General features: G+C 43.2%; 1 protein-coding gene across 1 annotated transcript in view; it reads right to left on the reverse strand.

Moving 5' to 3' along the window:
* ENTHD1 (ENTH domain containing 1) overlaps positions 1-5,841 on the reverse strand; it is a gene marked incomplete at both ends in the record, with an annotated part of 85,644 nt that extends 79,803 nt beyond the window's left edge. The window contains one exon of the mRNA XM_081084053.1: positions 5,493-5,841. Within this exon, the coding sequence (XP_080940179.1) occupies positions 5,493-5,841 (349 nt within the window). The remainder of the gene's footprint in view (positions 1-5,492) is intronic.
* Between the last annotated feature and the right edge of the window lie 8,664 nt (positions 5,842-14,505).

Below are 14,505 nucleotides of genomic sequence, written 5' to 3' on the forward strand. Positions count from 1 at the left end.
AGAGAGAAAGAAAAGAGAGGCATGGAGAAAAGGAGAGGGTAAAGGAGGGAGATATAGAGAAACAGAGAGAGGGAGAAAATATGGCTTCTCTGAAACAAGATACTATGTAAGAGATCAATATCCAAAGATATTGTATAAAACACATCAAGATGAAAAGTTTGCTAGTTGAGGTAAAGGTTAAAGTAAAAATAAAATTATATACTATTTTTAATTAGGAATCTTTGGCTATAAGCAAAAGAAGCTCAATGTGAACTGGCTAAGGCAAAGGGCATGGAAAAACCACAGGTTGCAATTGGGCCTCAGGTCCAAGTGAAGCAGAAACTGGAAAACTACCAGGAAGGACTCTTTCTTTTCTCCTCTCCCACCTCTGCTTCTCTGTTTTATGCCTTCATTTTCTCCTGCTGCAGACCAGCTTCTTCCATCTGGATGTGGATATGGCCACAAACAGCTCCAGGTTCACCTCATAGTCTGCCACCTGAGAAGTCTCCCTCTTCTTTCCTTCAAATTTGAAAAATCCAGGAGAATAACTCTGTCCCAGCTAGCAAGTCACATGCCCATCAGTATGGCCAGAGAGTGAGATGTTACCCTTGGCAACTCCCATTAGAAAGGTACAGTAGAGTGAGGGGAGGATCAACGGGATAGAAAAGTGAACAAGTAGAAGACCAACTGAGTCCTGCTACCAAACTCAAGGCAGAGGACTTTGAGGACATGCAAATCAGAACAACCATGCAACAGACCAATACCCAAGGTTATTCACATTTAAACATTCTGAACACTTATGTTTCAAAAAATGTTCTAAACAGTGGGGGCACAAGTGAAGAAAAAAAGAGACAAGGACCCTAAACAAGATAAATCCAGAGAAAAATAAATACTTTAAAGGAGATAAAGAAGAGTCATGTGCTAAACATTAATTTGGGGTGTGGTCAAGAAATGTCTTGCTGAGGAAGTACCACATCAGTTGAGTATTGAACAGCAAGAAAAAGCCACCTATGCAGATGTACCAGGAGAAAACACCTGGCAGAGTGAACAGTTTGGACCTCATTTCTTCATAAAGCCTTTCTGAGAGGAAAACCCCCTTCCACTGGCCCAACTTGGTCAGGCCCCACTTTCACGCTACACTTATCTTTTATAGTGCTTCCACTGTTTGTAATTGCTATTTGATAAATGCCTTTTTCCTCTATCAATGTATAACATTCTTCAAGGCCAGAACTACACTTGTTTGCTTAAGAAATACCTAATGCTTGTTAAATGAATGGATGAGTGAATGAATATGCTGAGAAAAACTTCCCAAATACAGAGAAGGCGTCTATGTAAGTTCATAACTGAATATCAAGTGAAGAGATTTGGAAGCATGCTAAATTCAGAGATCTTGGGCACTGAGATGCACCAGCATGACAGACACAGACCAGACTTTTAGAATTATACCAGTATGTACTGAGCTTCACACAGTAGTTACAAAACATCTTAATATTCCTTTCTCCATTCTGAACCACCAAAATCTACTCTTCTCCCCATATTCCTTTCTCAGTGAATTTTATCTCCATTTTAAGCCAGAAATATGAGCATTCACCTCTTCAAATTCAATAATGTATGTCTGTTGGTTGTACATACTAAATATCTTCTAAGCCCATTCTCTCCACTCCATCTCCCTCATCATTTGTTGCCTGTGGTGTTCTAAATTATTTACTTACTAGAGGCCCAGTGCACAAATGTCATGCACTTGGGGGCGGGGGAATTCCTCGGCCTGGCCTGCTCCCTCTTTCAGTCCAGGGGATGTCTGCCTGCTGGGTTAGGCCTGCTCCCCAATGCTGCTGGGAGGCGGAAGAGGGTCCTGCCACTGCTGCTGCGCTCAGCAGCCGTGAGCCCAGCTTCTGGCTGAGCAGTGCTCCCCCTGTGGGAGAGTACTGACCACCAGGGGGCAGCTCCTGTGTTGAGTGTCTGACCCCTGGTGGTGAGTATGCATCATAGCAACCCGTCATTCAGCCGTTAGGTCGATTTGCATATTAGGGTTTTATCATATAGGATTTTTAGCCTCCCTTCCAATCTGCCCTTCACAATGCCTCAGGGATGGGGGATGGGAGGGAGGGGAGAAGTATCCCAAACATTAAGTTATTTCCAAGTTAAAAAATCTTCAGTCCAGTTGGCACAGTAAGTTCATGCTTCAAATCACCCTCTGCTCTTCTCCAAAAATCACAGCAATAATAGACATCATCAGTCTCAAAAACAAGATAAAAACCTCCATGATCCAGAAATATGAGAGAAATGAAATGGCAGTGAGCAGGGCTGAAGCCACAGGCTATTGGGCTCTTGATCTGACACCAGGAGTTCAGCTCCTCAGGTGCCAGGGAATCAGCAGTGTCTCACTCTTTGATGTTAGGGGTTATCCATGTTTGTGAGAGAAGTCTTAGAAGAAAGGGGAAAAAAAATTCCCCAATAGCTTCCTGGGCTATAATTTATTTGTAGTTGTGGGTCTAGAAGCAAGAGGACACATATGCAGCCTTAAGGCTTGAAACTAAACTAAGCCACCTGCTGGCTCAGTGACTGGCTCAGTGACACACACCCTAGTATTATCTCAAGCAGGAGCCCTGAGCTACCTTTATAAGGGCTATGCTGAAGGCTCAAAGGAAGCTGGGTGGCAGGAACTGAAAAACCAACATTAAGGGAAAAGTGAACAGAAGTGGTTGGGGAATAACATCTCACTCAAAATAAGCTGAAAACTAAAATTCCAAGATAGATTTTTTAAAAATATGTTAATAGTCAATAAAAGAACAATCACAACAAATTCACTCCAAATGAAATCAGTATTCTACAGAACTCTATGGGATTTTCTATAAATCAATAATCTATATTGTTATAGGATTTAAACAAAGATTTTGTTATTTTGTTGTTAATCCTCACCCGAGGCTATTTTTTCCCCCCATTGATATTTAGAGAGTGGAGGAGGGGTGAGAGAGAAAACATTGATGTGAGAGAGACAGAAAGTAGATTAGAAGTGAGCAGGGGACGTATGCTTAATAGTGGAGATGGTTATGCAACATTGAGAATGTAATTAATGTCTGAACTGTACATTTAAAATGGCAAGTTTCATGTTATATATATTTTGAGCTTTAAAAATAACATACCAAAGCCATGGAATTGTACACTTTAAATGGGTGAATTATATTATACTGTATATGACGTATCTCAATAACGCTGCTTTTAAAAAAGTTACGAAAAGCCCTGGCCAGTGTTGTTCAGTGGTCAGAGCATCAGGTTTGATTCCCAGTCAACAACATGTACCTGGGTTGTAGGTTCAATCCCCAACCCCAATTGGGCACATGAGAGAGGCAACCAATCAATGTGTCTCCCTCACATCGATATTTAATTGAGTTTTAAAGGACTTCTCTCTCTTTCTCTTTCTCTGTCTCTATCTCTCTCTCCTTCTCTCCTCCCTCCCTTCCTCCCTTCCATTCTCTCTAAAAATCAATGGAAAAATATTGAGTAAGGATTAACAACAACAAAAAAGTGGAGGACAAAAAGAGAAATTAGGTCTCTCAAGCTATGAAAAGACATGGAAGAATCTTAAATGCATATTGCTACATGAAAGAAACCAGTCTGAAAAAGCTACATGCCATTTGATTCCAACTATGGAGACAGTAAAAAGATCAGTTGTTGGTTGTCAAGGGTTCAAGAGGGTGAGGCAGGGGAGAATGAATAGGTGGAGAACAGGGCACTTATAAGGTAGTAACTACTGAGTAAACTATCCCATATGATAACAGTGACTGGCTCAGTGACACACACCCTAGTATTATGCATGCATTTTCAAAACCCGTAGCACAGAGTGAATCGTAATGTAAACTAAGAACCTTAGTTAATAATAATCCTATATAATAAAAGGCTAATATGCAAATCGCTGAAAGGTGGGACGACCGGTTGCTATGACACGCGGCAGACGTTCAATGCAGGAGCTGCCCCCTGGTGTCAGTGTGCTCCCACAGGCGGAGCACTGCTCAGCCAGAAGCAGGGCTCATGGCTGGCAAGCGCAGCAGCGGTGGCGGGAGCCTCTTTTGCACCACGGCAGCACTAAGGATGTCCGACTAACAGTGGGCCTAAGCTGGTGGTCAGCAAACTGCGGCTCGGCAAACCACGGCTCGGCAAACCACGGCTCGGCAAACCACGGCTCGGGAGCCACATGCAGCTCTTTGGTCCCTTGAGTGTGGCTCTTCCACAAAATACCGGCTCTTGCCCTAACCAGTTTGGCTCAGCGGTTAGAGCGTTAGCCTGAGGACTCAAGGGTACCGGTTCGATTCCGGTCAAGGGCATGTACCTTGGTTGCGAGCACATCCCCAGTGGGGAGTGTGCAGGAGGCAGCTGATCGATGTTTCTCTCTCATCGATGTTTCTAACTCTCTATCCCTCTCCCTTCCTCTCTGTAAAAATCAATAAAATATATTTTTAAAAAATACCAGCTCTTCCACAAAATACTGACTTCTGCTCATGGGTCACAAAGTTTCAATCGCACTGTACATGCACACCCACATGTGCTATTTTGTGGAAGAGCCACACTTAAGGGGCCAAAGAGCCCCATGTGGCTTGCGAGCCACGGTTTGCCAACCACGGGCCTAAGCCATCAGTTGGACATCCCCTGAGGGTGCAGGCCAGGCTGAGGGACCCCTCCCCCGGGAGTGCACAAATTTCGTGCACCAGGCCTCTAGTTCATCAATTGCAACAAATGTACCACACTAATGCAAGATGTTCAATAGGTGAAACCATGTGAGGGTAGGAAAGGGTATGTAAGATCTCTGTACTTTCTGCATAATTTTCTGTAAACTGCTGTAAAAACAGTCTATTTTTAAAAATGTACACTTATGGTAACAAACACACTGCACTGAATTATATCCTTTTCTCATTATTCGTAAGATTATTCACTTTAAGCACAAATAATAATTTTACATTGGATGGGGAGAAAGTGCTGATTCTTTTACCATTGTAGAAAATCAGGCACTACTGAATCATCTCAGTTCAGTATTCTATTTACCCTTTCCCTATTTCACCCCCTCCTCCACTGACAAAATTATTTTATGACCTAGATTTTATATTCATAAAACCTCTTGAATATATACTAGTCTTTGAAGATTCCATAGACTTTGGAAACATTTCCTTATATTTATGACTAAAGTCCAATCTAATTATAGTTATGAATTATAGTGACATTATTTTAGCCATTTGCCATACCTCCTGTTTTATTCACTTTGCTCATTTTCTATGAGGTACTATTTTATCATGAACCTAAGTGTTAGTTTTATACATCCTTTTTGGGGGAAAAACCAAAATGCTGCCCTCTAAGGCTCTCAAGAGACAACACAAAGGATTAAACTGGAAACCACAACTGTCCCAGAGGAAAGGTAGCTAATACGTTTAAGAACAACTTCTCCCCAGCTCCTGTTTTAAAATGATCCCCTCCCAAGCTCCTACTCTTTATTAGCACACAGGATACACTTCTTTAACTGTTACCTTGGTCTTTTCCAGCTTCATCTATATGTTGAAAATCTTTTAGTATTTGAACTTTACAGAACCCCTCTCGGCAAAGCTGAATAACTTTCTTAGATCCATTCTTGATGAGATAATCCATTAGCATAAGGGATTTATACACATGGCGCCAGTTCTTCCCATGGTCGTTTAGTCTCTGCCATAGCATATTCATAATCTCTGAGAGAGAAATCGTGTTGAAAGTCAGGTCACTGATAGCTAACATCAGGGAACTAGAAGGACCCCAAGGATCATTAGAAGTTGCTTCCCTGACTTTTATTTCAGCTTCTGAGTAATTTTTCACAAAGTTTTTCACTTGCCTCCTGAATGCCATGGGTAAGACAAGTTTGAAGGTGAGATAGGAGAGGAGAGCAATGGCATAGGTGTGTATGTAACTGCTTTATAAAACCCTTGTCAGGTCATTGGTCCCTGTTTCTGCTGTTCCCAAATACAAATGATTAATCATCATCTTGACAAGGCATCAATTTCCTGCAAAGAAAAGCACACACAAAAATGTAAGTTAATGTCTACTGAACAACAAGTCAGTCTAAAAAATCTAACTTTAGTTTCTAAATCAGCCCCTCACTTACATCAGCCAGAATTGAGGGTATATATATAAATGTTTCTACGGTCATTATGGGATAATCTCTCATAAGGGATTGGCCTACTTAATTTAGAGCAATATAACTGGTCTTTCTAGTCCTAATGGTTCCTGCAGAAAATATCATTCATTCTCTTTGGCCAGAAATAAAATTATTACAAAGCATTTCATGGACAGTGGACAACTTAGTGTAAGAAAATGGGACTTGGGCCCTTGCTGATTTGGCTCAGTGCATAGAGCATTGGCCCTGGACTGAAGGGTCTCAGGTTCAATTCCAGTCAAGAGCACGTACCTCGGTTGCAGGCTCGATCCCAGGCCCTGGTTGGGGCACGAGCAGGAGGCAACCAATTGATGTATCTCTCTCACATCAATGTTTCTCTGTGTTTCTCCCCCTCCCTCCCACCCTCTCTAAAAAAATCAATGGAAGAATACCTTTGAGTGAGATTAACCAAAAAAAGAAAAAGGAAATGAGACTTGGGCTCTGACATATCACGCGTAAGATTAGTTGTCATATATAAAAATACTAAGTTCTAAAAGTAATTAAGATGGTGAAAATTGAGTCTTAAAGTCACCAAGTAACCCTATGGTCATATTCTCTTTAGAACTACAGGCCATTAGAATCAGATCTAAATGTGGTCTGCTTTCTTGTCAATCAAAAGGGGGAAGGAAGGGTCACCAACTATTAAGACAAATAGTTGCACCTCAGTGGACTCCACATCTAACGCATGGTACTAAAGCAATGTTTGGTCCTAGTAAGACCAGTACATTCAAGGAAAAGGTTAAATTACTTTCTTTACTCAACTTTAAAAAATAAAGTCTGAGGTTAGAACAGTATGATTCAAACAGTGTAAGAATTTTCCTAAAATCTGAAGTGACAGGCATGCCTCTCTCAGATCTCAAAACAAGTACACAAAGAAAGTCCCATGTAGGTTGATAAAAAAACAACAACATTAAAACTTAAAAGGGGTATGCAGCCCCAAAACTTTAAATGATGCTGTGAATGATCAATTCTCAGGTTACATGAAACTCTTCCCCTTCTTCTTTTTGATTATTTTGTATTAAGGTGGGTCAATTAGTTTGCAATTTCCGTAGTGATCACCACTGATGACCACCAAAATAGTACACACCAAATTGATTTCAAGCCCTGTGAGCATCTAGACTCAATGAAGCCTCCACAATCTATAATTAGATTTTCCTAGAGAAAGTGTATACATACAAAAGAAAATGGTTAAAATCCATAACAAATGTGTTTGTTATTTTAATTTTGTTTTGTTTCTCTTCCTTGACCTTCTCAACTCCCAGTTCAGGCTTTATTAATTCCTGTGTGTGTACTTATGGAAGATGTAAATTTTCAGAAGCATCCTAAATGAATTATTATGTCCTTTTTTAAAAGTAAGAGATAATCTTTTTTTTAATACAACACATCCTCAAATAAGCAAGATAGAAAATGCATCAGTTTAATTAAGGTTTCTCAGAAAGAGACTATCATCAACCCAGGAAGGAAAAAAGAAGTTGTGTGCTTTTTAATTTTTCTGATTTTTCCTCATTTTCACTTCAAATACAAGCATTTTTATCTGACTCACTACTGCAGCAAAAACCCAGTTTATAAGTTATTAAAATTTTCAATCATGAGAGTTTTCTTTTTCTATTTTCCTTTTTTCCCCTCTACCAAGCTCCCTAAATGTAGAGATGCACTGTGACATTGGCTTAGAGCAACAAATATTGATCTGTTTCCTCACAATGCTATTAAAAACAACAGCACCCTGTTAGAATCATACCCTTCTGTAATTGAACAACAGTCATTAAAAACCCATTTTTTTCTTTTTGGAGAGCTATCTATATTTTGTGGGACAAAACCCTAATTTTTAGGCTTTCCTATTTTCTCTAACCTGCATTTTTAAATTAAAAAAATGTTTTCTTAAATAAATTTTCTGCCCCAGAAAACTACCTAAATAATAGCCTTCAATCCATATAGTAGTTTAAAATGGATGTTGTTGGCATCATACCAAAATTAAATACATTTCCAACCATTAGAAAAACCAAAAAGAAAAATATCTGGATACATGAATTATTATCACTTATTAACATAGGGTACTTTGTAACAAGATAAAGAATATATAAGACACGATCCTACTCTTGATGTGTTCACCTTAAGAAGTTCAATTAGCTGTAGCTGTAAATTATATGTTGGTTTATTATGTGTTTTAGACACCTGACTACATGCAAACACTCAATTTACTCAAATCATCAAACACTTGATATTATTATCACAACGATGAGACAAAATTAGTGCCCCCAAAAGGTAAATTTTCATACCAAATCTATGTCACCTCCTTTGAGAGGCTTTCACTGACCTTGCTAACTACTTAAGTCTTCCCATCAAACTCTTTTTAGCACCTGGTATATTTCCTTTATGGACTTATCATGATCTGTACATATGTATTTGTCATTTGCTCTTTGGCTTTCTCCACCACCAGACTGGCCCTTGGGAGCAGGGACCTTGTCCATCTTATTTACCAATGTAATCCTATTGACTAACATGTACCTAGCACACATAGTAGGTACTCAAGAAACAGGTGTTGGGTGAGTGGCCAAATGGTTGAATGATTCTGCTTTGGGATAAACCTGCATTGATTCCATATCTTTAGATTATAAACATGGCATTTTAAAAATATAACCCAGCTCTTGTAATTGTCCAGTAAAACTCTAGAGTACTGAGCAACTGTTCTCAAATCAATAAATATTTTTTTAATACCTACCACTTACACAGCTTTGTGGGAGATATCTATTCTCCTATATAATAAAAGGCTAATATGCAAATAGACTGAACGGTGAAACAATCGGAACAACCAACCAGTTGCTATGATGTGCACTGACCACCATGGTCCATGTGCAGAACATGACAGGTGTCGGCCGCAGTGGGCTGGTGGAGCAGGTGAGTGGGGGTGCCAAACCAAGGCAGGGAGCCAGTAACTGTCATCAGGACAAGCCCCTAGGAGTTACTGAAAATTCTTTGCTCCCACACGCCGTAGTCCTGCCCAGTGCTCGCACCTGCTGCCGGCGTTGGCCCCACTCACACCTGCTACTGGCGCCGGAGCCGCCGCTCGTACCCACTGCTAGTGCTGGTGCTGGCCCCGCTCACACCCACAGTCAGTGCCAGAGCAGCTGTTGGCACCCACTGCCGGCGCCCATTCGCTTGGCGCCATCAGCGGGTTCAAGTGGCGGCTGCCAGCCCTAATTGGTCCTGAGGGCTTTTCCACTTCCCCCTGCTCCTGAGGAGTGATCAGGGCAGCAGCCGCAGCTCACACCCATTGCTGGCACTGACCCCAATCACTCAGCACCATCAGCAGGTGTGAACGGGGCTGGCACCATCAGCGCATGGGAACAGTGGTGGCGGGAGCGAGGCTGCCGGCAGACAGGGGACCTGGGGCCGCAGTGGGAGGGGCTGGGTAGGGGCATGGAGGATGGGCTGAGACCCACCACAGTTCCTTTCAAGGTGCACAAATTTGTGCACTGGGCCCCTAGTGTGTGAGTGTGTGAGTGTGTGTGTGTGTGTGTGTGTGTGTGTGTAGCTTAATATGCTAATTGTCCCTCCAACCATTTGACTGGTCGACCAGTTGCTATGTTGTGCACTGACCACCAGGGGGCAGATGCTTCAACTGGTAGGTTAGCTTGCTGCTGGGGTCAGGCCAATTGGGACTGGGTGAGACGGGCCGGAAACACCCTAGAGCCCTCCACCGTCCCTCCCCAGCCCCGATTGTGATCCGGCCCTGATCATGAACCGGTGGGGTCCCTTGACCTGACCTGTGCCCCGTTCACAATCCAGGACCCCTTGGGGGATGTCAGAGAGCTAGCTCGTTTTGGCCCAACCCCCCGCAGGCCAGGCCAAGGGACCCCACTGGTGCACAAATCTGTGCACCGGGCCTCTAGTAAGAAATATAAAACACAATCCCTACATTAAAAACATATCATTAAGAATCTATTCCCATTAAATAACTCCAAAATTAACAAATGAAGTAGAAGAGGTCTCTTTTCTTTTTAGGTTTATCCACTTCCACAATGCTTTGCCAAAAGCTGTTTCCTCCCACAACTTTGCCTGGATCAATACATTTAACTTATCAAGTGACATTAAACTATTGGTCCACAATTTCTTATCCAAATCCATTGAGGCCAGATGAGTTGTAGAATTCGAACTCAATTTTTAATTTTAATTTTTTACTTTTGAAGGGTAATGCCATGCCTGCACTACATATCTGTACATATGTATTTGTCATGATACCCACAGTAAGGTGTGGGGCCACTACGAACAGTCAAACATTAACACGCCTGCAAACAAAACCTATAAATACATGGAATAAATGAAGACAAATGGCTCGTTTCAGTTCAGGTCTTGGCACCAAATAAGTTAGGGGGGAAATTGGTTTTCAAAACGTGTTGGGTATTAAAATTGAGGCTAAGGGACTGAGTTGCTGAAACGCCTTTTTCCAAAGACAGAAAACTGTAACAAGAACCACATCAAAGAGGCGGGGTGCCAAGAAGCATCTCTAGAAACATGGATTTAGGGCAGCGCGATCATGAGCAGAAAACAGCTCTTGTGTGTGTTTGTATAGGTTCTGCCTGTAGACATGAGTTCAGCTCAGGAGGAAATAAGGTCTGACCAAGACGGTTCCTATAAATGATTATAAGAGAACACCGTGACATTAGATGTACCTGTCCCGATGGAAAGAACGGTGTCGGAGCCCCTCCCGGGTGATCATTAACGAACTCTATTCGTTTTCCGGCGTTTACCATGTGACGGGCTCCATTCTAGGAACTGGAGCAGGTCGGGCGCACAAGCCACCGCCACCGCCCTCCGGAGTCACTGGCTACGCTTTGCTGAGAGCTCACGTGCACCTGTCTCATCTCATTAGTTTAACAAGGATCCCAAAGGCAGGATGGGAGGCCCTGCTCTGCCACCTCCTCTCTGGGCCTCAGGTCCCCGCCGCCGCCAAAGGACTCATCACAGGCAGGACGGTTAAGAGGAAGAAAGGAGATGCTGGGGAGGAATTCTGTACGGGAAGGGTGTTGGCTGATAGGGAATCGACTTCCAGCGACTGCCCTCTGAGAGCTCTCAATGGACTTGGGAGGGGGAGGCTGGGCGGAGAAGTTTCTAGAAAGCGGGAGTGATGGGATGGCGTCACACAGCAGGGACCTTCCCTCACGCAGACTGTGCGGATCTCGGCCCCCTTTCACCGGTACTCGGACGGCACCAGCACGACAGGAGCTAAGTGGCCCCTCCACGCCAACCTCCGACCTCCGACCTCCGTTACCGCCCCCTCCTCCAAAGGGAATCTACCTGAGCAGAAAGTCCAGCTCTCCTGTCGGGACCTTTTCCCACTCAAATTCAAGGCCGCGGCTCCCCAGACCTATCCGCCTCCTCCAACCAGGCCCAAGTGCCTTTGCCCCGTCCCACTTCCGCTTTCCCACTTCCGGCCCTCACTTCCGGATCCTCACTTCCGGTCGCTCGCTCGCTTGCCTTCTCTCCTCGGTCTGGTGCGTGCGACTCCCAGGGCCTCGAGCGCGAGCGGTGCGCGGGGTTAAACCCAGCTTGCGGGGATCCGGTGGGACGAAGGTAAATGTCTTCATTGGACAATCTGTTGAATGTGGTGCGGCCCTCCGTCTCCTTTCAAAGACTACATGTTACAGTTTTGTGTTGGTGTAATGTGAACTGACGAGAAGTGCCATCCGCAGCCGATGTCCACCTCAAAGGACAAAGCATGTAAAAAAGTCGTGTCTAGAGATGGGAAGAGCAGTGTGAGTGATGGGCAGTGACGGAGAGCCCCCAGTGATGACCCGCGGTAGGCCCTGGAAGCTTCCCCTGGCCTCTAGTGAACACCCACTAGGTGCCGGGCACCCCACCAATCAGTAAGGACCTGGACATAAAGCACGATCCAGTGCCCGGGGTGTGCAGGCTGGAGGAAGTGGAGTGACAGCCACCGTCACTGAAGACTGTGGCGAGACGTGTATGGCGGCGTCATAAGAGAGGAGCAGGCATCTAATGATGCCGGGGAGTGTTTCAGGGCAGGTTTCACCGAAGCGTTTACATTGGATTTGAACCTTAAGAAATGACAGGAAGGTCATTGAATAAGCAAAGTAGAGGAGGCCGTTGGAGGCTAAGGACCCCTCGTGTGTAAAAGCCTGAACGCTGAGCGGGCTTATTGCCTTGGGAAACCTGCCAATACTGTAGTCACTGTGGCTGTGGCCCCGGCTGAAAGCAGAACAGTGGAGGGAGATGACGTGGCCAGAGGAAAACCAGGTCATGAGGGACCTTGTCCATGCTGCTAGGTGGTTTTATCCAGTAGGCATCGGAAATATAAGCAAACCTATGTTTGAAAGCACGCTGGTGGCGGAGTGGGATACGTCAGCATTCTCCGAGGTTGGAGGGAAAGGACTCAGAGAATAGGAAAATGCTTAGTAGATGCAGGTAACATTTGTTTTTTATTCCTACTACTTATATTATAATTATAACAGCCCACCTTTTTCCTGCTGACACGTAGATAGGTACGTATCATCGAAAATGTAGGAGATACGAAAGAAGTTGGTCTGCTTGAAATATTGCTTAGCCGGCCGTAATATGGAGGAGTGGGGTAGCAGCAGAGCGAAATAGAAAAGGTGGCCAGGAAAGAGATTGTCCAGGGCCATGAATGTCATGCTAAAGGGCTATTCTATAAAGTAAGGGGAGAGGAGGAGGACAAACACAAGTCTTTTATATATGGAGTTATAGTTTATGAAGATTTTTTTCCTAAGCATATCTTATGTAAATTTCAAAGGAACTCTGAAAAGTAGGCATTAATTATCCCATTTTACATATTGAGGCAGTGAGCTTGGGGAACATGCATTCATTCTGCATGATTGAGCACCTGCTGTGTGCCAGGCACTCTGCTGAGCCACGGAATACAAGGAAATTATAGTCTAATATCTCCTAGAGGAGGCAGGAATAAATCAGCAATTATAATAGGTTGCCATGAAAAAGGCAAGGATAAAGTGATATGGGAGCAAAAAAGGGATTTGTCTGAATCTACAAAGTTAGGGAAGGCCTCCTGGAGTAGGTGAACTTGAGCTGAGTTTGCAGGAACAAATAGGTTACATCATGGCCCACAGTTATTCAAGTAGCATTCAGCTAGCAAGTGATTTAGCTGGAACTTGAACGCACATGTGCTGTGTCCAGTTCTGTGTCCTTTCCCCTACCCTAAGGATTAATCTTTGGTCCTTGATGTTGAGCTCCATTGATATTCTCCATCACAAGTCTCCCTGTTGTATTTTGAGAAGGGCATTTTAAACCCATTCATTTTCTCCTTTTAGACTGAATCTCTGGATAAATTTAAAAGGGAGTGGATCAGGCTCTGCATAAGTGTAGTGCTACCTACCGAGTGGAATTAACTCCGTTAAAGTGCCATTATGTAAGAGGTCCTTTTTATCTGCTTTCCTCCATTTGGGGGCACCATAATTTAGTTGCAATACTGTAGTATTCACCAAACACAGACATCGTTTTACAATAATAACTTGGTGTGTTCCTCCCCACCCCCGAAACTCAGAGTTTTATAGAAGTCAGCAAGGTTTTCTTCTCTTGATTTCTAGGGCATCGCTGCTCCTTCTCATCTCTTTGGCTGGTTTCTTTTCATTTCTCTGACCTTTCAACTTTGGAGCAGCCTGTTCTCTGTATTTATTCTTTAGGCGGCTTTATCCAGTCTCACAGCTTTTAACACCCTTCTCTTTCAACGACTCTCATATGTTTCATTATCAGCTCTAACCTCTCCTGACCAGCCCCCCTACTGGTATTTCTCATAGACATCTCAAATTAAGTATGTCCCGAACCAAATTCCTGACTTTCCAAACCTGCTCCCCGATCTCAGTAAGTGACACATCCTTGCTTCTGGTTTCTCAGGCCATGGCCTTGGAGTCATGATTGACTCATCTCTTTATCACACCACGCATCATATTCATCAGCTCATCTTTCATACTAAATCTGGGTAATATGTGGTCCGTAGATAATAAATGTTATATCAGTGACACATTCTAATACACAATAAAATAATAATATCTGTGTTTCCAGACTTTATGGTCACCCTGTATATTCAGAATTCAGTTACTTCCACAACCTTCACTTCCCACAAGCTGTCTTAGGTTGCCATCATCTCAAAGTGTGTATATATATTTTTGGGACACCCTATATTTACTGAGCATCTGCCTACTATGACCAAGGTACTCTGCTGATTCTACACCAGATTCTTCTTTTCTATTTCAATTTTTAAAAAAGAAAATCATTACCAAATAAAAGTTTTAAGGGGTAAATCTTGAGCAAGGTTTAGGCATAAAGGGGCAAAGAGATAGAAAAGGATACCATTTCACAGTATAGAA

This window comes from Myotis nattereri, assembly GCF_964212035.1.
Source record: "Myotis nattereri genome assembly, chromosome: 2".
Lineage (NCBI taxonomy): Eukaryota > Metazoa > Chordata > Mammalia > Chiroptera > Vespertilionidae > Myotis > Myotis nattereri.